The 26,289-nt window shown below is 41.5% G+C and overlaps 1 protein-coding gene across 1 annotated transcript in view; it reads right to left on the reverse strand.

Moving 5' to 3' along the window:
- Positions 1-1,440: 1,440 nt before the first annotated feature.
- LOC111604748 (nuclear pore complex protein DDB_G0274915) overlaps positions 1,441-26,289 on the reverse strand; it is a 34,782-nt gene continuing 9,933 nt past the window's right edge. Inside the window, exons 3-8 of the mRNA XM_030223696.1 lie at positions 13,852-13,981; positions 10,818-10,932; positions 9,462-9,622; positions 9,246-9,385; positions 7,450-9,158; positions 1,441-1,465 (exon numbers count right to left, since the gene is read on the reverse strand). Coding sequence (XP_030079556.1) covers positions 1,441-1,465; positions 7,450-9,158; positions 9,246-9,385; positions 9,462-9,622; positions 10,818-10,932; positions 13,852-13,981 — 2,280 coding nt within the window. The remainder of the gene's footprint in view (positions 1,466-7,449; positions 9,159-9,245; positions 9,386-9,461; positions 9,623-10,817; positions 10,933-13,851; positions 13,982-26,289) is intronic.

A 26,289-nucleotide genomic window follows, 5' to 3' on the forward strand; every position in this document is an offset into this window, starting at 1 on the left:
ATCATGATCATACAGTTCAATATAGTTCGTATGGATGAATCTATTCAGTGTGTACTAAAGCTAGGATGGATGGATCTAATCCGTAAGTTATAATATCTAATATAGTTAGGAGGGATGGATCTATTCAGTGTCTAATATAGTTAGAATGGACAGATCTAATCCACGATAAGTTATCAAGTCAAATATGTTAGGATGGCTAGATCTATTCAGTATGAATGGATCTATTCATGATAAGCTATCAAATCTAATATAGTCAGGTGGGATGGATCAATTCAGTGTCTAACATAGTTAGGATGGAGAGATCTAATGAGTGATAAGTTATTAAGTCTTATATATTTAGGAAGGGTAGATCTATTCAGTGTATAATATAGTATATATATATATATATATATAGTATATAGTATATATTCAGTGATAATTCTAATATAGTTAGCATGAAAGCCTTCAATGTGAGCCCAATTTAAATGCCTCTGCTCGCATTTATTATGCCTAGGGCCAAACATTTTCTAGCGCGATAAAATGTTTATGATGCGTCCTTGATTAGATGCTAGTTGTAAATTCCATTAATATGATATCAGAAGAGCTGTCTGTGTCACAGGGAAGATAAGCTTTAGTTCAGTGAAAACTTGGATGCAGGCAGGCCAGCTGTGCCCAATCAATGAAATCATCTAGAAATATGCAGATAGTATCGCTTGCCTGAGCTTCGTTTGAACTAATTTAACTAAAAGCGCAAATGGTGCTGAATTGTCCGCATCGTTGTCCTGGCAAATGTATTTATCCTTCCGCACTTGTAAGTAAGCAGACCTCCGTAAGTCAGTCTCTGTCTCTGTCTCCGGGTCTATCTCTGTCATTGTCGCTGTGTGTTTGTGTGTGTGTTTATATCTATGTCTGTGTGTGTTTGTGTGACAATAACAATGCCATTATTCTTCGAGGCTTTTGGCACAATTTGAAATGGGGCTTTGCTGGCGGTTTGCCTGCGGCTCTGTGTTTCTCACTCAGTATCTGTTACTTACACTTAAGCGATTGCGGCCAGTTTCCAATGTCGGAGCAAATGAATTCAGACGGAGTGAAGCAATAAAAGGGCCTTACGCGAATGAACGTCGATCTGGCTCCATGGCAGGATCTTCATATACAATAGAAACAAGGCTTATAATTCTAAGGCAACTCAGGTCATTAAAGATGCGGGATTCCCAATCAAGCTGTAACTGTTATATAGCTATTATTAGAGATGTCGATTACCAAGCAACTGTTATATGGGTTACCAAAGTACTGTTATATTCCCATTACGAGAGGTGTGCATGCTGAAAGAACTGTTATACATCTATTAGATGTTATACATCTGTGTTATACAGCTATTACTGCGCATTTCCAAACTTTTGTATAGCTATTAGTAGTGGTGTCGATTTTAAAAAAACTGTTATACCGCTATTAATTGAAAAGTTAGTTCTTGCGTTTGGCTGTGCTCCTATAAAACAGTTATATAGATATTGCTTGTGAAAGAATTATCAAATAATTCTTATACAGTTGTTACTAAAGATTAAATTTTCATAGAAGCTGTCATCAATATTTTACCTAAAAGGGATTAAAAATAAATATTTTTTTAATTTTCAGAAACTCTTAAGAAACTGTTATACACTCTCAATTTTAAGTTTATGCTTGAAAAGAAGTGTTGTATAGCTATTAGTTGAGCTGTGTGTGTTTTAAGGGGCTTTTATATAGTATATATATTTGATTTTTTAGCTTACAGCGAACTGTTACACAGTGGATTTTAGGGATGTTACTTTGTACCATGTACAATTGTCGCTTGAGTATACTATATATATATATATATATATACATTTGTAGTCAACTGATAATCAAGACTTACTTCCAACTGTTATACTGCTATGATTAAAACCAATTAAACACAAAAGAACTGTTATATAAGCTTAACTTACGAGATTCTTTATGTAATATTAACATAGATACCAATCAAATTTGAGACAGACAACAACCAATTAATTCAGATAACTCAGTTAATTAGCTCTAATATAAACGAATAGCAACAATCTAATTTATGAATGTAAACAGAATGCTTACGCCCTTTCTGAATATAAGCTAAATATTCGTATTCGTCCACAACAATTTACAATAATTCAGAGCAGACGTCAGCTTATGGTTATCGTATGGATTCTGCTGCCGAGTTAGTTTTATTTTTACAGTGTGGAAGGCTACGGGAACGAATTATTTAAAAACTTTCTGAAAAGTGTTGCCCATACGCCATGTGGCTCTAATGTATGGAGGCCATTAAAACTGCAACAATTTCATGTTGCCCAACAGGCACAAATGCTGTTGCTTAAAATAATCCTATAGCAGGGGCCAATTGCTGCCACCTCAACAAACTATTTGGCTAAAAGGATTAGGCTTAAATGCCAAACGACAAAAAGTATTCGGGCTTCCAAATAGGGTTTGCACTCTACTCATAATTTATGGTTAAGTTGGAGTCCAAAGGAATTCCAATCGACTAAACAAGACGATTTCCGTAGCTGGACTAAATTAGATATTTAATACTATTTCTTTAGCTCCACACAGTCTACTCTCAGTGTTCTTAGCTTAAAATCCTTTGAGACTCACCCAATTACTAAGCAGAAGGGACTGAGATCCCTTTCGAGTAGATCGTGCGTATCGTGTCACGACACGGGTTCATCTCGACACACTTAGGACCTTCAGATGCTGTCCTTCTGTTTGTTTGTTCGCCTGTTTATATTGTTAATAAAACATTTTATTTTACGTCAAATGATTCTCATTTGTTGGACTCGTGTCTGTCTGTCTGCCTGCCTGCCTGAATGTCCTTATCGTCTGTCGCTGATGTCGGCTTGTGTGTCAGCTGCATTTAATTTGCGGGCCCACGTTGACTGTAAAAACGCGTCGTTTGCGACTGAAATAATAAAATGAATGGGCGACAACAGCAGTCCGAAGAGAAAATACTCTCAAATACCCTTGAAGTGCCTATTATTGATGGATTATTGTCATAAGAGTCTTATGGATGGACTGAAGGACACGCCATAAATACCCTCGACGAATAGCTGTGAAGTGCTTTAAGATGATGGCAAGTGCATAACAGGCACACAGACATCTGAAATGCCCTATAAGAATCGTTTCGATGAGCCTGCACAGATCACTGACAGTTGGAGCTGCACCTTGGCTGAAAAGTATGGCACTGTGTACTTGCGAAAGATCTAGCTTGGCTCAGTTGGAGCAGGAAGGGCATAGGATACGACAGAGCTGGCTTACCCGCTCGGCAAGGGTATTAAGGAGATTGGCAGCTCTTCGCACACTTGGAATATATATTTGCTGCGTGCCCGTCAGTCAAAAGTTACTTAACACCCACCCACGCACTTCCACACACCCACACACACACACGCACACACAAAGGATTAACGGTAAACACAAGAAATTACAATTTTAAGCATATGAATTAAATGAAAAAGAAGAAGCAGAAGCAAAAACAAGCGAATGGCAAACAAAATAAAGCTACAGCTCTTTAAAGGCTGGCGCTCTTTAAAAAGCCATCAGGAACAGCGGCTGTGGGAGGGGCGTCTGTGTGGACATGGGGCTGCCAGGATGTTGGTCGCCCACTGTGCTGTGCTGCGTATGCCAAAAGCTTCCGTTGGTTATCCAGAAAACTGTTCTCCGATGACAGCAATTGCCCCGGCCTGGGCCAAGCGTCAACGCTTCATTGGATTTTAGGCAATCATAAGTAGGACGTCTGCTGCTGTCTGCCCAGCAGTCTGCCTCTGTCGCTCTCGCTCCCACTCTCGCTCTATCTATTTTTTTGCTATCTCTTTCGCTCTATCTGTGTGTCTGTCGGACTGTAGCTGCCACCGCGTCTGGCCGCATCGCTGCCCTTTTTGGCTAAAAGGGAAATGCTTCACAAAAAATGTAGAGTGCCTGCGGCAAACGAGGCAACGAAGCTGCAGCCGGGCATGTGGCATGTGGCATAGGACACCGGACCGCCGGAAAGCAATGTTGGCGTTGGCACAGCTTTCAACTGCAGAGACGATGCCCAAATTCAACGTGCCCTCCATGAGCGCTGAGCTAGAACATTCTAGCCGCTCCCTTTGATGGAACGTAGAGCATTATAGATTTCCATGCAGCATCCATTAATATTTATGCATACTCCAATTTGTAGTCAGTTTCCATTTAAGTGCATATTAAGTCTTTTTTTTTGCTAGTCTGCGCTTAAACTAGCTACAATTTGTAAGCGCTGAGCTTGGAAAACGTTCGAATTCCGTATTTTTAGCAAATTTTTATATTTTGTGAAATTCGTCTTTGAGCTGACTTTTTGGACGTATTTATGCGACTGTTGATGCTAGGCATCGAACGTTTTATGGTATTATATTATTAATTAAAATTCAAAAATTAAAATTTATTAAAGATCTAAATGCAATTATTTTTCATTGAAATATCCTCTACAAATCTTGACTAGTGATTAAAAGCGTGCAGTAAGCTCATAACTTGCATTGAGCAACAAAAGCTCATTAAAGCTTGAGATGGAAATATTTTAGATATAAGCTTATCCAGCCTTAAAGCTCACTCAGTCAAAATAAAAGTTTATTACAGCGCAACCTTTATATCTACAGACAAAGAGACTTCCCCAAGCAGCTTTAACTTCCCCCAAAGACACAAGAATTTCAATTAGTTTTAATATTTTTTTGTGGTTTTTATTTTTTAATGTAATTTTATTCATATTGAATTATTTATTTGGTTTATATTTAGACTATTTACGCATATCTTACTATTTGCTGCTAGAATCCAGAAAAATTGTTCGCGCTTCCATTGACATCAACATTAGCAAACTCTCATTATCCGTCTTTCTTTCGTGCTTCTCCGTTTTGGTTTTCCTTTGTGAGTACAGAATTTTCTAGTTCAAGTGTCATTTGGAGTACTTTGGAATTGGGTTTTCATTCAATTGCTGTGTAGTGAGGGGGTGAGGGGGTGCGGGGGGTCGAAGAATTTGTTTGCGCTTCATATTTCTTACTTTTACGTTCATTAATCTTAATCTAAGGTATGCCGACATCCATTCCATCTATACGTTGTGCTGCCGCTGCTGCTATGCCTTTCCGTCTTACAATACATATGCGTAAGTGTGTATATATGTTGATTCGTATTCACTATTTGGACACAAAAAAAAAGTATAGACACCGACTTTTACAACATCTGTGTAAATTGGGTATTCATATTTTACGAGGCCTGTTTCGCAATTCGTGTATGGGCGCATAATACTTATGTTTAATACTCGAATGTTTATGATTCCCGTTCAATTATATTATAATGTGCACAGATCATAAATATATGTTTATTTGCCTCTCACTTCAGCTATGCTCTGTTCGGCAGAGCTCAAGTGGAGTATATTGGCTTAGCGATTGAAAATTGAAATATATATGTATGAAATATGCGCGTCAGACAGCTTTCTACGCTGCTTACTGAGGACGTAGAATAGGTTTAGAAGTGGATTTTAGTGCCTAGGGTGATCATATTTGAATTCAAGCTGTTCACTAGACGCCAAGAGTGATGCCTAGGGTGACCACATTTGGCTTCAAGCAGAGAATTTGTTTCTCTACACAATTCGCATTATGCCTAGGGTGACCATATTCGACTTCGAGTGACAAGTGGCTTCTCTATTTATCTAGGATAATACATAGACTGATCATATTGGGATTCAAGTTGTCAATAGGCTACTTTGCACACCTAAAGTGATAGCTAGGGTGACCATATTTGTGTTCAAGTTGAGAATGGGTTTCACTACAGTTAAAAATATCTGTTGAAAACACCAAGAGAAGGAAGTAGTAACTTGGGAAAGTCAATACTTTCTAGTGTTTAATTTAAAGTGACCATATTTTCCTTATGAAGGGAAAGACTAGCTTTCCATAGATACAGTGTTATATATATTGTTGTTGCACCCATTTTATCGCTCAGTTGTGCATATTTCAGTGATTTAAGATTTAGAGTGACCAAATTTCGAGCGATGGGCTTTGCTGGAAAATACAAAAGTAAGCTGCAAATTGTTCAAAGACAATCTCATTCAATATTCGAGTTAGAGTGTGCAAATTGAGTATGAAAAAGAAGCTAATCTCTGCTAGATTCGATTTCTAGAGTGACCAAATTGGGAAAATGAAATGCATAAATATTAACTTGCGCCCACTGCGTGTTGTGGCAAATCGTAATTGTAATGCAATATCTCTTAGTATTTATCTCTATATATAGAGCTAGCGTTTTGAATATGTGAACGAGTATTGTGCAGTCGGCTGTACCCGATTGCAAAAGCTACTTTTATTTTATGTTGTTTTTTTTTGCGTTTTTTTTTCTTCCTCTGCTGTCCTTTGGCGAGGAAACGAAATTTGACGAAACAGACGCTCCTAATGGTTGTGTATCTTATGTGTATATTACGAGTAGCTCTGTAAACATTTATAGTAGTATTTATCATACTTTAGATTTGGCCTTTGGTATGCAACCACCTTTCCCACTGCGCACCTGATTTCGATTTTTTTCTGTTCTATTGCCTTAGCTGTTTCAATGTGTGTGTGCGTGTGTGTGTGTGTGGTGTTCGTTTGTGGTTTGTGCTGCAAAGAATTGACATTTTTGATGCTCCCCATTGAAAGCTGCTGCTGCTGCCATATTCTCTCCCTCTCCCTGTCTCTCTCTCTCTCTCTCTCTCTCTCTCTCTCTTATTCACTGTCTAACTATCTATCTTTTTCTGTCAAGTTCTTGAGTTTTCTTTCGGCTGCTTTGCGTTTCCGCTTGGCGTTGACTAACAGCTTGAGTTTCCGTTTTGGAGCTGGGCGGGGTGGGAGGCGGACATAGCCAAGTTTTACAAACTTTGGCCAGAATGTGGATATGCTAGCTGCTGTTGCTGCTGTTACTGTTGTTGCCTGTTGGCTGTTGGCTGTTGGCTGTTGGCTGTTGAGTAGGTGCTTTTGGTGGCTTTGAATCAGGCAACGACATCAACTGATTCAATTTGCTAGCAATGCAGCTTTGATTTCTCTTCTCTTGAATACCAATTATATAGCAGAGGGTTAAGGGGTTGGCCTGGTACAAAGTGGCGGAGGTGTGGTTGTGGGTGTGTGACAGTGTCGGAAATGTGTGCTAACTGTAAAAGTCGCTTCAATTACAGTTGCTGCTGGTGTTTAGCCCAAGATCTTCTTGAAATAGCTAACGGTTTCCGGTTTTGTTAGCGAACGTCGTCGATTTGGCTTGAATGGCGCCTCAGTTTCCTCCTGCAGGAAGTTGCGCCGTGTTGTGGCGCTCGTTAACTCCAGCTCATCCACATTCGCATTCTCGGGCTCCGACTCCGGCTCCGGCTCCGGCTCAATAGGGGCAACAGCAACACTTTCGCTTTCCAGCTGCAGCTTTGCGGTGACCTTTACTGCTGTAGTTGTTGCTGCCTCTGCTGCGGTAGTTGTTGCTGCTGTTGCTGTTGCTGCTGCTGTTGCTGCGGTTGCATTTGAACTGTTTTCATTAGCTGTTGGCTGTTTTGTTGCGGTCGCTGCTCGCAGCTGTGGTGCCTCCGTAGCAAGCACATTGCTAGATGCCTTTGTTGCTGTCGCTTCTGTTGTTTTCGCCGTTGCCTTGGTAGTTGTTGTTGCTGCTGCTGCGGTTGCTGTTGCCCTGGCTGCGCTAGCTGTTGGCGTCACAAGTGTAACTGGCGCTGCTGTTCCTGTTGCTGTAACAATATTCTGCAGACTCTTTTGCTCGACTGCTGCTGTTGTTGTTGTTGCCATGGTTGTTGTTGTTGTTGATGCTGCAGCAGTTGTTGTTGTTGCTGTAGCTAGTGGACTGTTGTTAACATGCTCCCAGTGCTCTGCATGCTCGCCATGCTTGGCTGGCGGCACATAGTGCGACTTGACCAGCAGCATTGGCGGTATGAAGTGCGAATTGTCGGCCGTTTCCTTGACATGCGGATGGGACAACTCATCGCGTGCCTGCTGCACCGGATGAATGGGATGTGCGATGCTCACCATTGTCGACGTGCCCGATGGTACGGCTGTTGCCGTTGCTGTTGCGGCTGTTATTGGTGTTGCAGTTGCTGCTGGGACGTTGGTGGTGCCAGTGCTGCTACTGTATAAATTGGGAGTGTTACCGGTGGCGACAACAACTGTTGTATCTGTATCCGTTTCCATTTCCGTTGCTGTTGGTGTTGCTGCTGTTGCTGCTCCGGTTGTCGTTATCATAATGTTGTCACGGGTTGTTGTTGCTGGTGCTTTTGCTGTTGTCGTTGTTGTGGTTGTTGTGGTTGTTGTTGTTGTTGTTGGTTCTGCTGTAGTCGTTGTTGCCAGTGTTGTTGTGGCTACCGTCGATGTTGCTGCCATTGTTATTGCTGCCGCTGTGGTTGTAGTTGTAGTTGCTGCCGTTGTGGTAGTTGTTGCTGCTGTTGTCGGAGCTACCGTTGTAGTTGTGGTTGCTGCAACGGTGGGCGCTATAGTGGTTGTTGTTGTTGTACTGGCAGTTGTTGTTGTTGCTGCCGTTGTAGGCGCCATTGTTGTTGTCGGCAACTGCTTGACAGTTGTTGCTTGCTCGCTAGCTGCTGCTGCTGCTGTTGCTGCTGCAGCAGCTGTTGTTGTCTCGACTATAGTCTGCATGGTCCTCAGATCCTGCGGCAATATCTTCTTCTTGTGCGGCAAGGGCTCGAATATCTCATTGGACACATCGCTATTGCTGACATCGTCCGGTAACTGCTCCTCGCTCAATGCCGGCTGATCGCCCATCATCATGTCCAGGTGGGCGAGCGGCCTGGGCGTTGCCTTTCGCAGCTGCGTCTGGTGCTGCGCCTGCAGCTTCTTGGCGTACTCCTCGTTGAGGTTCACCTTCTTCGCTGACTTCTTGACGGGCATGGGCACCTGGTCGGGTATATTATAGTGCACCACGGACACCGGTTCATCGGCCATCATGAGCCTGTCCAGGCTGAAGCGTTCGAGTGGTGCGACGGTGTCCACCTCGATTTTGACACCTGCAGCCGCATAGTGGGGCAGCAGCTCGATGTCGTTGTTCTCGTTGTTGTCGGTCCGAATGCTCTTGATGATTTGCAGCGACTTGAAGTGCGAGTTTGTGATGTCGTTGATTCGCTGCGCCTCCAAGCGCTCCTTGGGGCAGATCAGCTCGCGTACGGCCCGCTCGCGGTCCTGCAAGGAGTGCAAACACAACGAAAAGACGGAGACCGAAAGAGAGTTGGAAAGAAATTTGTATAAGGTTGGGCTGCCTTCACTTACCTCCTTGCCCTTGCAGGTGTGTCGCAGTAGACCCTCCTCCTGACAGTTCCTAATGAGCTCAATGCTGGCTGTATCCGCCATGTATTGCATAGTCAAATTGGGCATCTCCTTCAGTATGCAGGCATCCGCCCAGCTGGGCACTGTACAGCACAAGAGCAGAAGAGCAGAAGGCTTTAGCCCCATCTCCCTCAGGCACCTACTCCCACTCGAACTTACCAGGCATTTCGCAGAGGAATGAGGCTGTCTCGGGGCCACCGCAGCGCAGCGCATGCCATCGATAGTCGCGTATGGGATCGATAACAGCGCAGAGCGGGGCGTCCATCAGTGGCAACGATTCTGCCCAATAGCCAGTGTCCACAACCAGAGGACGTGAGTTGCTATATATACAGTTATATATATATATATACAAATCTGACTAAAAGTTATATATAACTGAAGGCAAGCTCAGGCTTGCTAATAATTAAACACTACATCTGAGCCCATTTCAATAATTAGCTATTAAGTATTACAGAAAAATAATCTAATTTTTATCTGCATGTTAAAGTGCTTGTTTAGTTTAAAATAATGTCTTATGTCTAGCTTAACTGCCAACAATTGGCCTAGCGGTCGCGCCTAGCATACAGTTGAAGTGCATGTTACAGTAGTTTTTAAGTATTACAAGCAAAAAGTCCAATCGAACTTTTTTTATCCACATGTTAAAGTGCTTGTTAAGGTATCTGCATTATAAATTATGTCTAATGTCTAGCTTAAGTGCCAGCAATTAAAGAGTAAACACCTTATCAGAGCTCATGTCAATTAATGTGATTATCCACATGTTAAAGTGCTTGTTAAGTTTAAAATAATGTCTAATGTCTAGCTTAAGTGCCAGCAATTGGCCTAGCTGCAGCGTAAGAGATTAACATACGGTTTAAGTGCATGTTAAAGTAGCTTTTAAATATAATAAACAAACAATCCAATCGAACTTTTTTATCCACATGTTAACGTGCTTGTTAAGTTATCTGTATTATAAATTATGTCTAATGTCTAGCTTAAATGCCAGCAATTAACTAAACACCTTATCAGAGCTCATGTCAATTAATGTGATTATCCACATGTTAAAGTGCTTGTTAAGCTTAAAATAATGTCTAATGTCTAGCTGAACTGCCAGCAATTGGCCTAGCTGCAGCGTAAGAGATTAACATACGGTTGAAGTGCATGTTAAAGTAGCTGTTAAGTCAAACCATAAGCTATAGAAGACAGCAAGCAGTTGAGTAATGCAAGTCTTTTAACTAGCATTTCTTCGCTGTTATTGTTAACATTAACAGTGTAATAATAACATAAATGCAGAGTGAATGTCAGATGATTAACTAGAGCTTGCTGCCATTCTTACTTCAATGCATGCTCGTAACTTTTAGCTTAAAAACTTTTCCAATAGCTTCCGGCTTAACTCTGCGCTAACGATTTTAAATTGAAACTTCTAAGTATTAAAGAGCTCTCGCATCATGGCTCGCATGCCAAAAATAAACATATCAACACGAACAACACAATTACAAAACAATGTAGTTGTATTGTTGTTGTTGTTGTTGTACTTACGACCACATGAAACGATCCGAGTTCTGCGGCCGCATGAGTCCAATCCAAACGATGTCGTTCACATCCAATTCCCTCAGCAGGTCGCGAGTTGCATCAAATTGAAAACTGTTGTCGACTGGCAGCAAAACAGAAACAAAAATAAGAGAGGCAAACAACAAGCAACACATGCGACAAAAAACAACAAAAGTAAAAACAATAAGAATGGCCCAGCGAGAACCGTGGGCCAGCAGTAGGAGAAGGAGATAGAGAAACAAATGGTTTTTATTTGTTCAATGCGAATATTTCTATTTAATTTGTCCGGCGTATGGTTTTTGTTTTGCTACCCGTGTTGGGCATGCGGCACATTTGCCAGCAACAGCGACCACAGAAACCACTCCGAAATCCGACCGAAAAACCCGTTCGCCACCCCAACCCACTCCGCGCAGCTAGACAAGCCAGGCAGACAGCCGGACAGAGCAGCGGCTGGTCTAATCCGATGCATGTTCTCAGCTTGTGTTCGTACCAAAAATATTTACGAAAACAAGGAAAAAAGTGTTCAATGTAACTGTGGGCAAGGGCGAGGGCGGGGGCTGCAAATGTGTTCAGGACAATAGATACCTTGCAGCGAGAGGCTGCCAGAGCTGAAATCCGTGAACAAACTGGACTCAAATGTAGGGTATCTTTTAGTCTCACAGCAGCATCACCTGACCAATGTAATTGTGATTTAATATGCGTATGTATCACAGGGTATCTGCTAGTCACTGTGAGTTTTATACTAAGAACAAAATAAGGCCTGAATATAGGGTATTAATAGGGCGTTTCGTTCAGTGTGCAGGGCATTCTCTAAGCGGTTCTGCAAAAGTAGCAACCTCAAAAATGTATATATAAAGGGTATATCATATATAGCATTTTTTACTCTACATTTAAGACCTGTCTACAGGGTATCTTCTAGTCAGCAGCTTTACTGTTGCAGTTTTAACTCAAAGGGTATCTTTAAGTCGTTTATTTAAGCATTGCACTGTGAGCATAAATTGATCTGAATTTGCATTTGAGCTGCCTACAGGGTATCTATCAGTCGTCCACTGTCGTTTCCTGCAGTTTCTTATTTTAACTTTAATTTGCTTGCTTTTCGGCTCGTTCTGTCATTTACTTCTTCTTCTTCTTCCTCTGCCTCTGCCTCTGCCACTGCCACTGCCTCTGGCTCTTCCTCTTCCTCTTCTTGTTCTTATTCTTCGTGTTCTACTGCTTCCACTTTTCCACTTTGTACTACATTTCTTATTATCCTTGTTTCTGTTTCACACATTTACATGCATCCCTGATTCTCAAATTGTTTATGCACACTGACACCCGCCCATGACACGCCCGCCTCCGGGCCACGCCCCCTACAGCTGGCTGACCCGGGGACAATTGTGCGCTCGAATGAACTTTCGGTGTTGTACACAAGTTGAAGCAAACTATGAGTGAAGCATATGAATCTATTTATAAGGATAAAGGACAATGCAATCCAATCAACCGGTTTAGTATTCGAGTCAGATTTGTGAGAAACTCGTTGGGGCCCTTCCCTTGAATAGCTTTGTACGCATTGAATAGCATGGTGCTGCGCTGGCAAAAGGGGCCGGCGCTTGTCTTAGCCTTGGCAACGACTCTTAAGTATCGACAAGGGTCTTAATACCAATCGATGGCATCTAGTGAGATATATACGTTAAATCAATTAAATGCTATCTAAGCATTAAGTCATACATCTATGAAGCTCGACAATTGGTTTGATCTTTGGACAGAAATGGATGGCAAGATGCACACGCCTTCAAGCTGCATCATAACTGCATCACATATCTTGATGGACGAGCACTGGGGAGATATCTGCTTAGATAAGATTTCTTTGGTTTTACTTATTCTTGTGATCAGAGTTCTTCCTAGATTTCGATTTTAAGCCCAGCTCAAATAGCCTGCCAAATTGCATCCTTCTCTGTCTCAGCTTTGTTCCCTCTAGTCTCCTGCTATATGAAATTAAGGAAAAGAGCTTGAGCTGAGCTGCCTGCCTTAGCTAACAGACCCTGTACAATTTGTTCATTTAGTTGCTCCTCGTTCAACCTCTCTTCCTCTCCCTCTCTCTCCTTTCGCCCACTGCATACCTCTGCACATAAGCAACATAGCTACATATATACATATCCAGAGCAATTTGCCTGCTTATCAGATTTGCAGCTCTGATCGGATTTAGCAGATTTTGCAGAATATTTTCGATTGCAGTCACACAATTTGCATTGTCTTTGAGTGGCATGAACAATTTATCAACAATCTACTTAGCTATTTACGACGACCGTATGCACATGAGCCGGTTGAGCGACCTATTGTTGATTTAGCTGCTGTGAGCCCGCCTCCTCCGCCGCTTCCCGTACGGCTGGCCCGCATTGCAGTGTCCGGTATTTGTGAAAGGGATTTATTATGTTTGTGCCGTATGTGGTGCAGCCACATGATAAAGCCTGTCGTACGAGATCCTTTGGCTGGCCGTTAGACCCAGGCAGGCATTGGGTGCAGGCATTGGCACTGGCACGGGGTGCCCCTTCTAAAGGGCTTCACTCTTGACTCGCAGGACCTTCAACTGCGTCATTTTGCAGTTGCAACCGCTTGGCTGTCAGATGAAGCCTGTTACAGCCAGCGCTGTGACAACAGCTGCCGGACATTTACAATAGCCCCCACCTCTGGCTCCTCGCCCCTTGGCTACCTGCTGCTTACCCCTCCTTCTCTCAAATTCTCTGTTGTGATTGGGCTTATTTGCATTTCACATTTTGTTGGCATTTACCATTGCTTTATATGCACTCTTTGTTATCGTTGGCCCTGCAGCCCGAGCACCTGCTGTCACACAATGTCCACATGTATGGCAGACATCTTTCCGTTTCCTTCTCATTTTCAGTCTTCTTTTCTTGTTTTTTTTTTTTTTTTTTTTTTTTTTTTTTTTTGTGCAGCTAGCTTAGCCGAAGCCTCAAGCTGCACCTTTGACTTGGCTTTGCGGCCAGCTGTCTGCTAGCCTCTACCCAGCTCACTGTCTTTCACTTACCTGTCACCAGATTGGCATGATGGAACTGGCAAACGGCGTCTGCCTCAAACCAGGAGATGCGATCACGAAAGAAACGATAGAACACATTCAAGCCCTCCTGCGGCATGGTCCAAGTGTTGCTTACGTTCACCTGTGAATGAGAAAGAGTGGAGGACTGATGAATACGAAAGTGAACAAGAATACGAATACGAATGCGAATGCGAATACAAATACGAGAAGCAGGTGAAGGAGAAGGCTATTTTTTGCGTGTCGCCTTTGGGTTGTCAGTGGCGCTGCTCGGTGATGGGCCACGCGGCGTATGCCTAATGCATTAAGTATACGCCACGTAAAACGCTTACATTTTAAATGTTGTCCCACACACACACAAAATGAGGCAAGAACATAAAAAAACACAGTTTCACATATTATGCATGCAAATGTGTGCGTGTGCACGTGTGTGTGTGGTTGTTGTGCGTGCCTATGTGTAAAGGCGGCAGCACAACAAAATATAAGATGAATATAACGAAGAGCAATGTTGCTTTGAAGAGCGGCATATGTGGGGGCATATATGTAAATATATTTATGTAGATATATATATATATATATATATATATATATATATATATACATATATATATATATATATATATATATATTTATATGTAAATATGTACTTCATTAGCCGAGGCAGCAGCTGCTAGCAGGTGAATAACGAGTAGAACAGCCAAACAGGCAGAAGGCCTGGCAAACACACAGCCCAGGTTGAAGGCAGCAAGTTCTTTTCTTTTCATTTCCTTTCATTCTTTTTAATAACCAACAAGGACATGAAGCGATGTGGCAGGGAAAGCAGCTAGCCAGCCAGCCAGTCAGCCAGCCGTGAAACCGTTGCGACGCTTAGGCCCTGTAATGCGAATGAGACTGACTACGGCGGCACATTAACTAATTACGAATGCAAGGAAGCGCGGAGCGTGAGCCAAGCGAAAATAAATATGCATATAAACAGAAGCCAGACGTGAATAAAGCGCGCATCAAATCTTTTCATACCCCTCACACTCCCTCGCAAAAAATGTTGAGCATTACTTAAAAGTACTTAAGCTGCCCACAAATGCATTAAGCAAAACAAAATGAATCAACTTGCATTTGCGAAAGCTTCATATATACGTATATCAGTAATGTAACGAACCGCACTGCAAACTGAGTTACAAATATTTACCAGGCAGTTAGTTCTGCAATAATAAATGCAAACATTCATTCTGAGAGTCGAGTCCACTAATTATAAGCAGAACAAAACATTTCAGCAGTGAGAAGAACTTTTAGCAGCTATTATCGGTAACTATCATTATCAGCAGCATCTAGCATCGATGTCATCAGCTAAGCGAGCATCGAGTGCGCATCATGCTATCAGCTATCACAGCAGCAGCTACACGATCATCGAGCATGTCATCATCAGCAGCAGCAATCGAGCACTATCAGCAGCATGCGAGCAAGCGAGCAGCGAGCAGCGAGCAGCATGCAGCGAGCAGCGTAGCAGCGAGCAGCGATCATCGCAGCAGCAGCAGCAGCCAGCTAAGCAGCAGAAGCAGCAGCAGCACAGCAGAGCCGAGCAGCGAGCACGAGCATCGAGTCAGCAGCAGCAGCAGAGCAGCATCTATCATCTATCATCTATCATCTATCATCTATCATCTATCATCTATCATCTATCATCTATCATCTATCATCTATCATCTATCATCTATCATCTATCATCTATCATCTATCATCTATCATCTATCATCTATCATCTATCATCTATCATCTATCATCTATCATCTATCATCTATCATCTATCATCTATCATCTATCATCTATCATCTATCATCAACATCTATCTATCATCTATCATCTATCATCTATCATCTATCATCTATCATCTATCATCTATCATCTATCATCTATCATCTATCATCTATCATCTATCATCTATCATCTATCATCTATCATCTATCATCTATCATCTATCATCTATCATCTATCATCTATCATCTATCATCTATCATCTATCATCTATCATCTATCATCTATCATCTATCATCTATCATCTATCATCTATCATCTATCATCTATCATCTATCATCTATCATCTCATCCTATCATCTATCATCTATCATCTATCATCTATCATCTATCATCTATCATCTATCATCTATCATCTATCATCTATCATCTATCATCTATCATCTATCATCTATCATCTATATCATCTATCATCTATCATCTATCATCTATCATCTATCATCTATCATCTATCATCTATCATCTATCATCTATCATCTAATCATCTATCATCTATCATCTATCATCTATCATCTATCATCTATCATCTATCATCTATCATCTATCATCTATCATCTATCATCTATCATCTATCATCTATCATCTATCATCTATCATCTATCATCTATCATCTATCATCTATCATCTATCATCTATCATCTATCATCTATCATCTATCATCTATCATCTATCATCTATCATCTATCATCTATCATCTATCATCTATCATCTATCATCTATCATCTATCATCTATCATCTATCATCTATCATCTATCATCGAGCAGCGAGCAGCGAGCATCGAGCATCGAGCAGCGAGCAGCGAGCAGCGAGCAGCGAGCAGCGATCAGCGAGCAGCTAGCAGCGAGCAGCGAGCAGCGAGCAGCGAGCAGCGAGCAGCGAGCAGCGATCAGCGAGCAGCATCAGCGAGCAGCGAGCAGCGAGCATCGAGAGCGAGCAGCTAGCAGCGAGCAGCGAGCAGCGAGCAGCGAGCAGCGAGCAGCGAGCAGCGAGCAGCGAGCAGCGGCAGCAGCAGCGAGCAGCGAGCAGCGAGCAGCGAGCAGCGAGAGCCAGCAGCGAGCAGCGAGCAGCTAGCAGCTAGCAGCGAGCAGCGAGCAGCGAGCAGCGAGCATCTAGCAGCAGCATCGAGCAGCGAGCAGCGAGCAGCGAGCAGCGAGCAGCGAGCAGCGAGCAGCGAGCAGCGAGCATCAGAGCAGCAGCGAGCAGCAGCAGCGAGCAGCGAGCAGCGAGCAGCGAGCAGCGAGCATCGAGCAGCGAGCAGCTAGCAGCGAGCAGCGAGCAGCGAGCAGCGAGCAGCGAGCAGCGAGCAGCGAGCAGCGCAGCGAGCAGCGAGCAGCGAGCAGCGAGCAGCGAGCAGCGAGCAGCGAGCAGCGAGCAGCGAGCAGCGAGCAGCGAGCAGCGATCAGCGAGCAGCGAGCAGCGAGCAGCGAGCAGCGAGCAGCGAGAGCGAGCAGCGAGCAGCGAGCAGCGAGCAGCGAGCAGCGAGCAGCGAGCAGCGAGCAGCGAGCAGCGAGCAGCTAGCAGCGAGCAGCGAGCAGCGAGCAGCGATCAGCGAGCAGCGAGCAGCGAGCAGCGAGCAGCGATCAGCGAGCAGCGAGCAGCGAGCAGCGAGCAGCGAGAGCGAGCAGCGAGCAGCGAGCAGCGAGCAGCGAGCAGCGATCAGCGAGCAGCGAGCGGCTAGCAGCGAGCAGCGAGCAGCGAGCAGCGAGCAGCGAGCAGCCAGCAGCGAGCAGCGATCATCGAGCAGCTAGCAGCGAGAAGCGAGCAGGCGAGCAGCGAGCAGCGAGCAGCGAGAGCGAGCAGCGAGAGGCGGCAGATAGCAGCGAGAGCGGCAGCGAGCAGCGAGCAGCGAGCATGCGAGCGGCTATCATCTATCAGCTACATCTATCAGCGAGCATCTATCATCCATCATCTATCATCTATCAGCTATCAGCCTATCATCTATCATCTATCATCTATCATCTATCATCTATCATCTATCATCTATCATCTATCATCTATCATCTATCATCTATCATCTATCATCTATCATCTATCATTTATCATCTACCATCTATCATCTATCATCTGTCATATATTATCTATCGAGTGTAACATATATCAGTTTGATAACTTTTTTAACTGATGGTTGGGCCTGACAGGCAAATGACATGTTGCTTTTAACAGCATCATGAACTTTTTGCATGCAAATAAATTATAAATTCTTAACTTAATTTGCATGCTGATTTATTTTTTGCGAAGCATTCCACGGCGCACTTTTATTTTGTTATTTTTATTTCATAAATTTGTGTTATTGCTTTATTGTGTTTTTTCATAAGTATTTCGTATTCATACTTATTCATTTTTGCCGTTTTCAAATTGCAATTAAAAGATGAAAGTACGCGGGCGCATGCTCTTCGCGTCTGTCAAACAATTTCAATTAAAAGTTAATTAAGTTAATGAAATGCTTTTTGGCTCGCTTTGCACATTGTTGTCCTACACTGAGGCAAAATGTGAAGCGAAAGAAAAAAAATAATATTTGCCCACACGGCGTGTGCGCAATGCACTCACAGACTCCCAACACAACACGGTCCCTCCCCGCTCTCTGTCTGCCTCTTCCTCTCGCCATCTCGATGCCAATTTGTATACGAAATAACTACATTTGTATTCATTTGATGTCGGAACTGCTTTTAATTTCCTTGTACAACGTGAATTTCATAAGCTTTGGCAGATGCCAAAGGGAGCGAGACAGATGGAGAGCGGGAGCAAGGGAGAGAAAGTATATTTTTTCTACGCTAATTGTTCATGTGGCATACAATTTTCATAATGACGACTATCGATTACGTGTGCAATGCAGAAAGAAAAAATGTTCTTTCTGATCACATTCCGCATAAAACTGTGAAAGAATTTTTTATTCTTAATTGAAATCATATCGGAATATGCGCAATATTTAATGAATATACGTTAGCTGAGCATTCTGCAAAAAACTCTTGATGTGATAAAATGAAATATATATCGATATTATATGCATAAAGTAAAACGTATTTACATATCTATATATTAAGTCTTGTTTCAGCTGCTTTGGATTTCGCTTTTCAGTTTTAATGTGAATCAAATTATAAACCAGAGCCAAACCGAAATTCGAGGCATTTTTAAAAATTACAGAGAAACCAACGTATACACGTAAATAATATCATGTATCTTTGCATAAGCCCGAAAATAATATGAGCTATCGAAAACACAATGATAAATGCGAACATAAGAATTTGGAATTTCTCTAGCTTTTGTAGAGAGAAGAGTATAAAAGTTAAGCTAAAAGTTCATGGGCGAGCATAGGAAAAAGCATTTTTGATCAAATTTCATTTTACTATTCAACTGCCAACTGAATTTAATTCTAGGAGCTAGCTTTTCAGTTCAACTGCTATGTTCGCACAGGCACATTAAACATTGGACTCCCAATCTCAATTGAGTCTAGAGAAACGCTTTTAGCCGTAGCAATGAGACCAGTTGAGTTGCTGAGTTGCTACGCACAATGAATTTAATTTTGTCTTGCAGCTCAGGCTTAATAGTTATTGAAGGTCTGCTAACTGCACTCAAAGGATTCTTTCTTTGTGTCCTGGACGTACTATGTACACTCGCTTATATACATTTATATAAATTAAGTTTTGTCTTTAAGCTCAGGCTTAATACTTCAAATGTTTTTTCCTTAAATATCTTACGTGTGCAAAGACTTATGTTAAATGAGGCATTTGCATTGAGCCCCCAATTGTACGCTATAATATTATGTGCTCTAATATATAGTAATATAAGCGTTGCCCGCTCCCCCTGTCCTTCTCTATTCTTCTAACTTTTACATGAGCTAGTCGATTGTCTGTACACTGCACTGCATTGTTGTTTGCATCATGTGTGCCCCTTTGTCGGCTGCTGCTCTTCCAGTAGGCTTGGCACGGCTTTTACCATTTTCTCGCTTCGTTTCACATTGTTGACAGACGCAAATTAAATGTAACATTTTTATAATCTAAATAACTACGTGGCTATGTGTCTGTGTGAAAATGTATGCATTCCATTATGTGTTCATAATTATTCAATTATTTATTTACACACAAAAGTTGTGTATGAATTATTTGCTAGCTTTACAAAATATTAACTGAAATAATTATAAAGCATACGCCGCGTGTGCCCTGGCAAATTACAATACAGATTCGGAATGCGAAACAAAATAATAAGTAAACAGTATATCAAATATGTATACACACACATGTATATATATATGTAAATCTGCATTTCTCATGTGTAAAAACAGAATTTAATTTTTTGTCTGCCGCATAGCGAAAGGATACAGAAAGCAAATCATAGAATGGGAAATTGAAAGAGAAGCCTGCTCGCTGTTTTGGGGCTATGCAGCAGCACAGTTTGCTGACACTTTTGTGCCTTTTATTTTTATTTTTATACGTTTTATTGTTTTCCTTTCTATATTTTTTTTCGTTTTTGTTTTTTTTTTTTTTTTGTTGTTTTTTTTTTGAGGGAGGCACTTAGCAACTTGGAGTGCAAACAGTTCAGGTTCTTCAGTTGTTTGACTGTTTGCCTCGTTATTCTTTGTTTGTAGTTATGATGAAGACGCCCAAGGACCGGGACCGGCCTTTCTACTGACGAGCCTGTTACAATTTCAACAAAAGAATAAGTGAAAACATAGAAACAATAAAATGCTCTCGTATACCCTGGACTATTATGCAAATTGATGGCAGGCATCGGGTATAATAGATTTCCAGCTAGTGCCAAGCTATCGAAAGACCTCTGAACGTATATTCTAAAGTGTTTTAGTCTATTGCTTTCTCTCCCGCCCTGTCTCTTGCTTTGGTTAGAAATCTCTTACAACTCACGGAAATCGAAGACTGTAAGCGCTGCAGTGGCCACATTTTGTATGCTTCTTGAACTATTGAAAATAAATGCTTAAGCATAATATTTCTTTCAGTTTAAGCTTATACTTATGCTAAGAAATCTCTAACACTATAATCTAACCTCACTTTCTATCTGTAAGTGAAGCTTACTTAGAATTAGCTTACTTCTCTTGGCTCTACCTATCACGCTCTCTCTCTCTCTCTCTGCCTCTCTCTCTCTCTCTCTTCATATCTTTCTTTCTATGTATATCTGTCGTTCTCTCTTTATTTCGCTAACTCTCTTTCTAATATCTCTCTCTCTCTCCCTTACTAGCCTCCTTCTCCCTACTTTTCTCTTTCCTTTATTGTTTCCTACCTCTATATGTATCCTTTCTTGTCTCCCTCTTTTCCTTTCTATTCCGTGATAGCTGCTCTGACACCCTTCTCCCTCACCCTCTCTCTCTCTCTCTCTCTCTCTCTCTCTCTCTCTCTCTTTCTATAAACGAATCTCAAATATTTCTTTCTACAGGGTATCTAAATGTGAATTTTAATTAGAGCTGGCTTACTTGATTTCTGCTGTATAATTTCGGCATTTGCATTTCACCCACTTTGTCCCATGCCCTAACACTATTTGCCCTGCACTTAAGGACAAGTTGTGCGTCCGCTTTGTGTTTCTGCAGCCTTTCAAGAGCCGGCAGAAGCCAAGAAAAGGAAAACGAAACGAAACGAAACGAAAGGAATGAAAAGGACAATGCAATTCTAACTGCAGTCAAAGGATTCTTTCTTTGTGTCCTGCAGCTGCTGCAAATCCAGGCTAAGAGTCTGTCCACCTAGCTAAAATCTGGGCAAAAGCTAAGCGTCATAATGCCCCTATTCAAACTCAATATATATATATTTATATATATACTTGTATATATAACATATATCTACAATAATAGCATGGAAGACTTTAATACGCGAGAGTGGAGCGCTGTGTAAAGTTTCTGCTTGAATCATTCCACGCTTCTTATAAAACTTTAATAACCAAAAACTTAGCTGCACAAAGTCTGCATAATGCGCCTTACTTTTAGTTATTGAAAGACTTTTAATATTACATTTAACCAAAAACCGAAATCTCAGTCTGCAGTCCAATTAGGCGTGAAAAATCAAATCAAAATATCGATAAGTTATCGATACCAAATGATCTATGATCTATTCAAAAAGATTGACAAACTGGACCCTGTTCGTCATTGTCATCTGGACACTTTTTAGAGTGTGCCAAGACGCCTGATGCCTGCTACATGCATTTGCACACAAACATTATACCCCACAGTGCCATTTGCAGGGTATATGCAATCTAATATTCTTTTGATTTAAGCTAGCAGGGCGAAGGCTTAAAATGACAGCGCAGCTGTGAGTGTAGGGTGTTTACTAGTCGAGCCATCCCGACTCGCACACTCTTCCACGCAAATGTCGAGCTCTACATCTGACAGCTAACATCTAACATCTAACATCTAACAACAACATCAAAAAATAAATAAATGGACACTTTAATGGGCATTCAGTATTATGCTTGAGTGGCAAATAAATTGCCTGCAACACGATTGTCGATTAATAATGTCTGAATTAAGCCACAATAATTGTGTGGCATGCCCGATAAGCGTGCCCCGCATACACGAGTGGCAATCATATTGATTGTGTATGTGTGTGTGTGTGTCTCTCTGTGTGCGTGTGCCACCTGGCTTGTGCTCGATTGCTCGATCCAATGCCACTTGCTGTATCCAAATTGAGCTCACTTTATGCATAGGCAGCCAGCCACGCCCACGCAGACAGGCACAGGTACACACACAGGTAAGTAGCGTGTAAAAATCAAAAGTGTGCAGCATCCTTGTCACTAGATGCCGCAGATAGATAGGGTGCGACAGACAGACAGAGACAGAGGCGAGGGCTTTGCTTTTTTCATTTTTCTTATTTTTCCATTTGGAGAAAGGGGGTTGATGGACGTTAAGGGTAGTTAGGGGTGGCACACCTGTATTAGCAATCCTTTTGATATATTGTAATATTTTATGCATGCCAGCGCCGTTTGCTCATTTTAGCAGAATAGGCATATTTTTTACCTGCTCGTGTGTGTGTAAAGGTGAACTTAACTATGTCAAATGTCATGTCATTCGCAGACTCCCCAACACAAATATCTGCCAAAAAACATATCTTCAAATAGACACGCACACACACACACCTGTCGTTAGATTGCCGCTGACTGGAGCCAGCCTGGTTTGATTGTTGAGTGCTTCTTACGGCCATTAAGGCAAATGTGGCCCAAATGCCACTACGCGAGGCTCTGAATAAAATATATCTACTCGATTTCAGGAGTCACTTTGCATACAGCTACCATATGAAAACGTATAACAGTTACTAACTACATGTTTGTATAACACATATATCAACCAATCCATTTAAAGCTGAGCTCAATTTCCTTGATGACTGAAATTAGCATAAGCCCAAAGCAAAGTCTCTCTCATGTAAGTTGTAAATTATGGAAAACAGACATATTTTGTACAGACTGTACCAGTTATGAAATAATCATATGAGTTTACAGCACTTATAATAAAATATCAAGACCCTTTACAAATGAGTTGAAAACCCTAAAAGTCCATCATCCACATCAATGTATAACAGTTTCTAACTATATACACATATGTATATCAACCAATCCACTTAAATTTTATATTTCAATTTCAAGTTGAGTTCATATTAGATGAAGCCCATAGCAAACTCCCTTTCATGTGACTTTTAAATTATTTATGACACATATTTTGTACAGACTGTACCACTTGAGAAATTGTCATCTAAACTCAATAAATTTATAATGAAATCTGAACAAGTTGCTTATTAAAGTACATATAGATGCAGCTCCATTAATATACCATTAAGTTAATGGCAATTTCTCTTCATCTCTGTCTCTGTCTCCATCTTCAGCTCCCTCTCTCTGTCTCCCTCTCTGCTCTTCTCATTCTGCAGTGGAACGAACAAATTTAATTTCTATTTATTTAGAATATTTGCTCGAACATCTTCTCTGGGCTAAATCAACTAAAAAATCAAACAGAAGGCATTTGTTTCGTGTCGATGGACACAATATAGCGATTATCTTAACAAGAAGTTATCTGGAAAAGTTTCCTCTGCCAGTGGCCCTAGCATTTACATCCATTTGAGAGCTTCAAGCTTCGGGCTCATGAAGCTGAAGCAGCTTTTTGGCCTGGAACGCTCAATTTGTTTGGGTTTTTCTTGTTTTTTTTCTTTTTTTTATACCCTGATCCCATTAAAAATGGGAAATCAGGGTATAATGGTTTTGTGCAAATGTATGTAACAGGCAGAAGGAGGCGTGGCAGACCCCATAAAGTATATATATTCTTGATCAGGACGACAAGCCGAGTCGATTGAGCCCTGTCCGTCTGTCTGTCTGTCCGTCTGTCCGTCTGTCCGTCTGTCCGTCTGTCCGTCTGTCCGTATGTGTGAACGCGTGGATCTCAGCATCTATAAGAGCTAGAGACTTGAAATTTTTTTTGTAGGTCCGTGTATAGCACGCGCAGGTCAAGTTTGTTTCAAATATTCGATAACTATTCGCATTTAATTGTTATCGAATAAAAACATTATTGAAATGCAGTAAATAAATTATATCTCGAACGTCTTGAGAGCTAGAGCTTCCAAATTTTGTATTTAGTCTTATGTATATTTTATGCAATTTTGATTTTTGTTGGATTTTGGATACCGGCTCCAAATTCCCCCAAATTCTTAGAATTTAAGTTTAGTTGGAACTAGGGCCATTATGTCAAGACGTTTGCATCTCAACCAATCCAATAGGATATATAGATCATATGCTGAAAATTTCATTAAAATCCATTAAGTAAAACAGAAGTTATTAAACAAAACGTTTGGCCAATTTGCAAAAGCACATGTCAGCAGCGCCACGCGCACGCATTTTTCCTATTCTTTTCTATTCCAAGAATTGAAATTGCGATTGAATTGTGCTGAATTATTAGCTGCTACTTATGTTCAAATTTGCAACGTCTCGAATAAGAAGGGCAGTGGCTGCGTTGGTAGAGGCTCCGCTCGTATGCAGCTTGGTCCGGGTTCGAGACCAGTGAAGATGAAATGTTTTTTATTGTTCTATTTTTTTTTTAGTTATGAAGTGGCGGTGTTGGTAGAGTTTGTGCACGTTGCGCAAATAATCCGGGTTCGAAACCTGGTCTCACAATGTCGATTTTTATTTGTTTTCTTTTTTTTTAATACTCGATACAAACTACGGAAAATATTAAAAAACTCAAAGGACTGGGATCAGGGTATCTCCTAGTCGGGCACCCCGACTAGAGCTTTCTTACTTGTTTGTTTTATTTTTTGCTCTTGGTGAAGCAGCGTTGATAAACGCTAGAACGACTCCGACGAAACGGACAGAACGACAGGCAGCTTGAGCAGGTGTGGGTGGTTCAGGTGGCTCGGGTGATTCAGGTGGTTGAGTTGGTTCAGATGGTTATTTTTTGGCTGTGGCTATGGGGGCCACAGATGCCAAATGATAAATAGCGCTAACGCTTTGAAGAGAAATGTACCAAAAATAAATGAAATTGGCGCATAGGTGGGTTGCCCAATGCTTGGGGCGTGGCCAGACTTATAAATAAAGCGACTCGCTCGCGCACATTCACACACACGCACACACTCACACACAGCTGCATTGTCCTTGATGTGACCCGCCTTTCGTGCTGCAAATGGAAACAGTGTATGGCACAAGCGTCGCAGCTATTGCAACGTGGCAACAATGTCGCCAGCGCAAAGTGACGTCACATCGATGTCGACACCGACTGTGGCGCCAACAGCAACACCAAGGCACTCCCTCTCCATCGGCCACCGCCCGGAACCCCACTCGAAGTCCTTTCGCTCGTGTTGCTGTCAAGTGTCGCGCTTGCTTGCATACGAGTACATGGCGCCAAAAATTTATTAAAATAGAAGACAACTTGAATGTCAGCCAGTTAGTCAGACAGTCACTCACTCACACAGGGTGCTAGGGTGAGGCAAGGGTTGCAGAACTGTGCAACACATTGTGTGCAAGTGTGTGTATGCATGTGTGTGTTTGTGTATAGGAATATTTAAGTACTTACGAGGCAAGTGCATAAAAATGTTGGCAGTCACTAAGCCAAAACCGAAAGCACATCAAGCCCCACTACAGGGTATTATGATGACAATAATGGTATAGCAAAGAGATAAGTATAAATGGAAGGTTTTACACAAGCAAGCCACAAATTTCTTGAGAAAGAGAAAGAGAGAGAGAGATAGTGCATGCCTAACGAATAATATAACAAAATTAAACAGTATAAAGTTATACATATATATTTATATATATATATATATTGCAGATAAATAGTTTATATATAATAGTAGAACAGTATTACAGTATAACAGTATAACAGTATAACAGTATAATAGTAGAACAGTATTACAGTATAACAGTATAACCGTATAACAGTATAACAGTATAACAGTATAACAGTTTAACAGTATAACAGTATAACAGTATAACAATATAAAGACATAATAGTACATCAGTACACGTATAGACTCTTTTTGACACATTCTCTCTCTGCCTCTCTTATAATCGCTCTTCGAATTTACTTGTATAAGTAGTTGCAGTATTAAAATAAAAGTAGCAGAAGAGGTAATAGAAATAAAGTAAAAGTTGGAGAAGTACTGTAGAAATAAATATAAGTATATGTAGCATTTTAGCTTCTTTATTTATGATTTAGAACC

This window comes from Drosophila hydei, unplaced genomic scaffold, assembly GCF_003285905.1.
Source record: "Drosophila hydei strain 15085-1641.00,03,60 unplaced genomic scaffold, DhydRS2 tig00000250-arrow-arrow-pilon, whole genome shotgun sequence".
Classification (NCBI taxonomy): Eukaryota; Metazoa; Arthropoda; class Insecta; order Diptera; family Drosophilidae; genus Drosophila; species Drosophila hydei.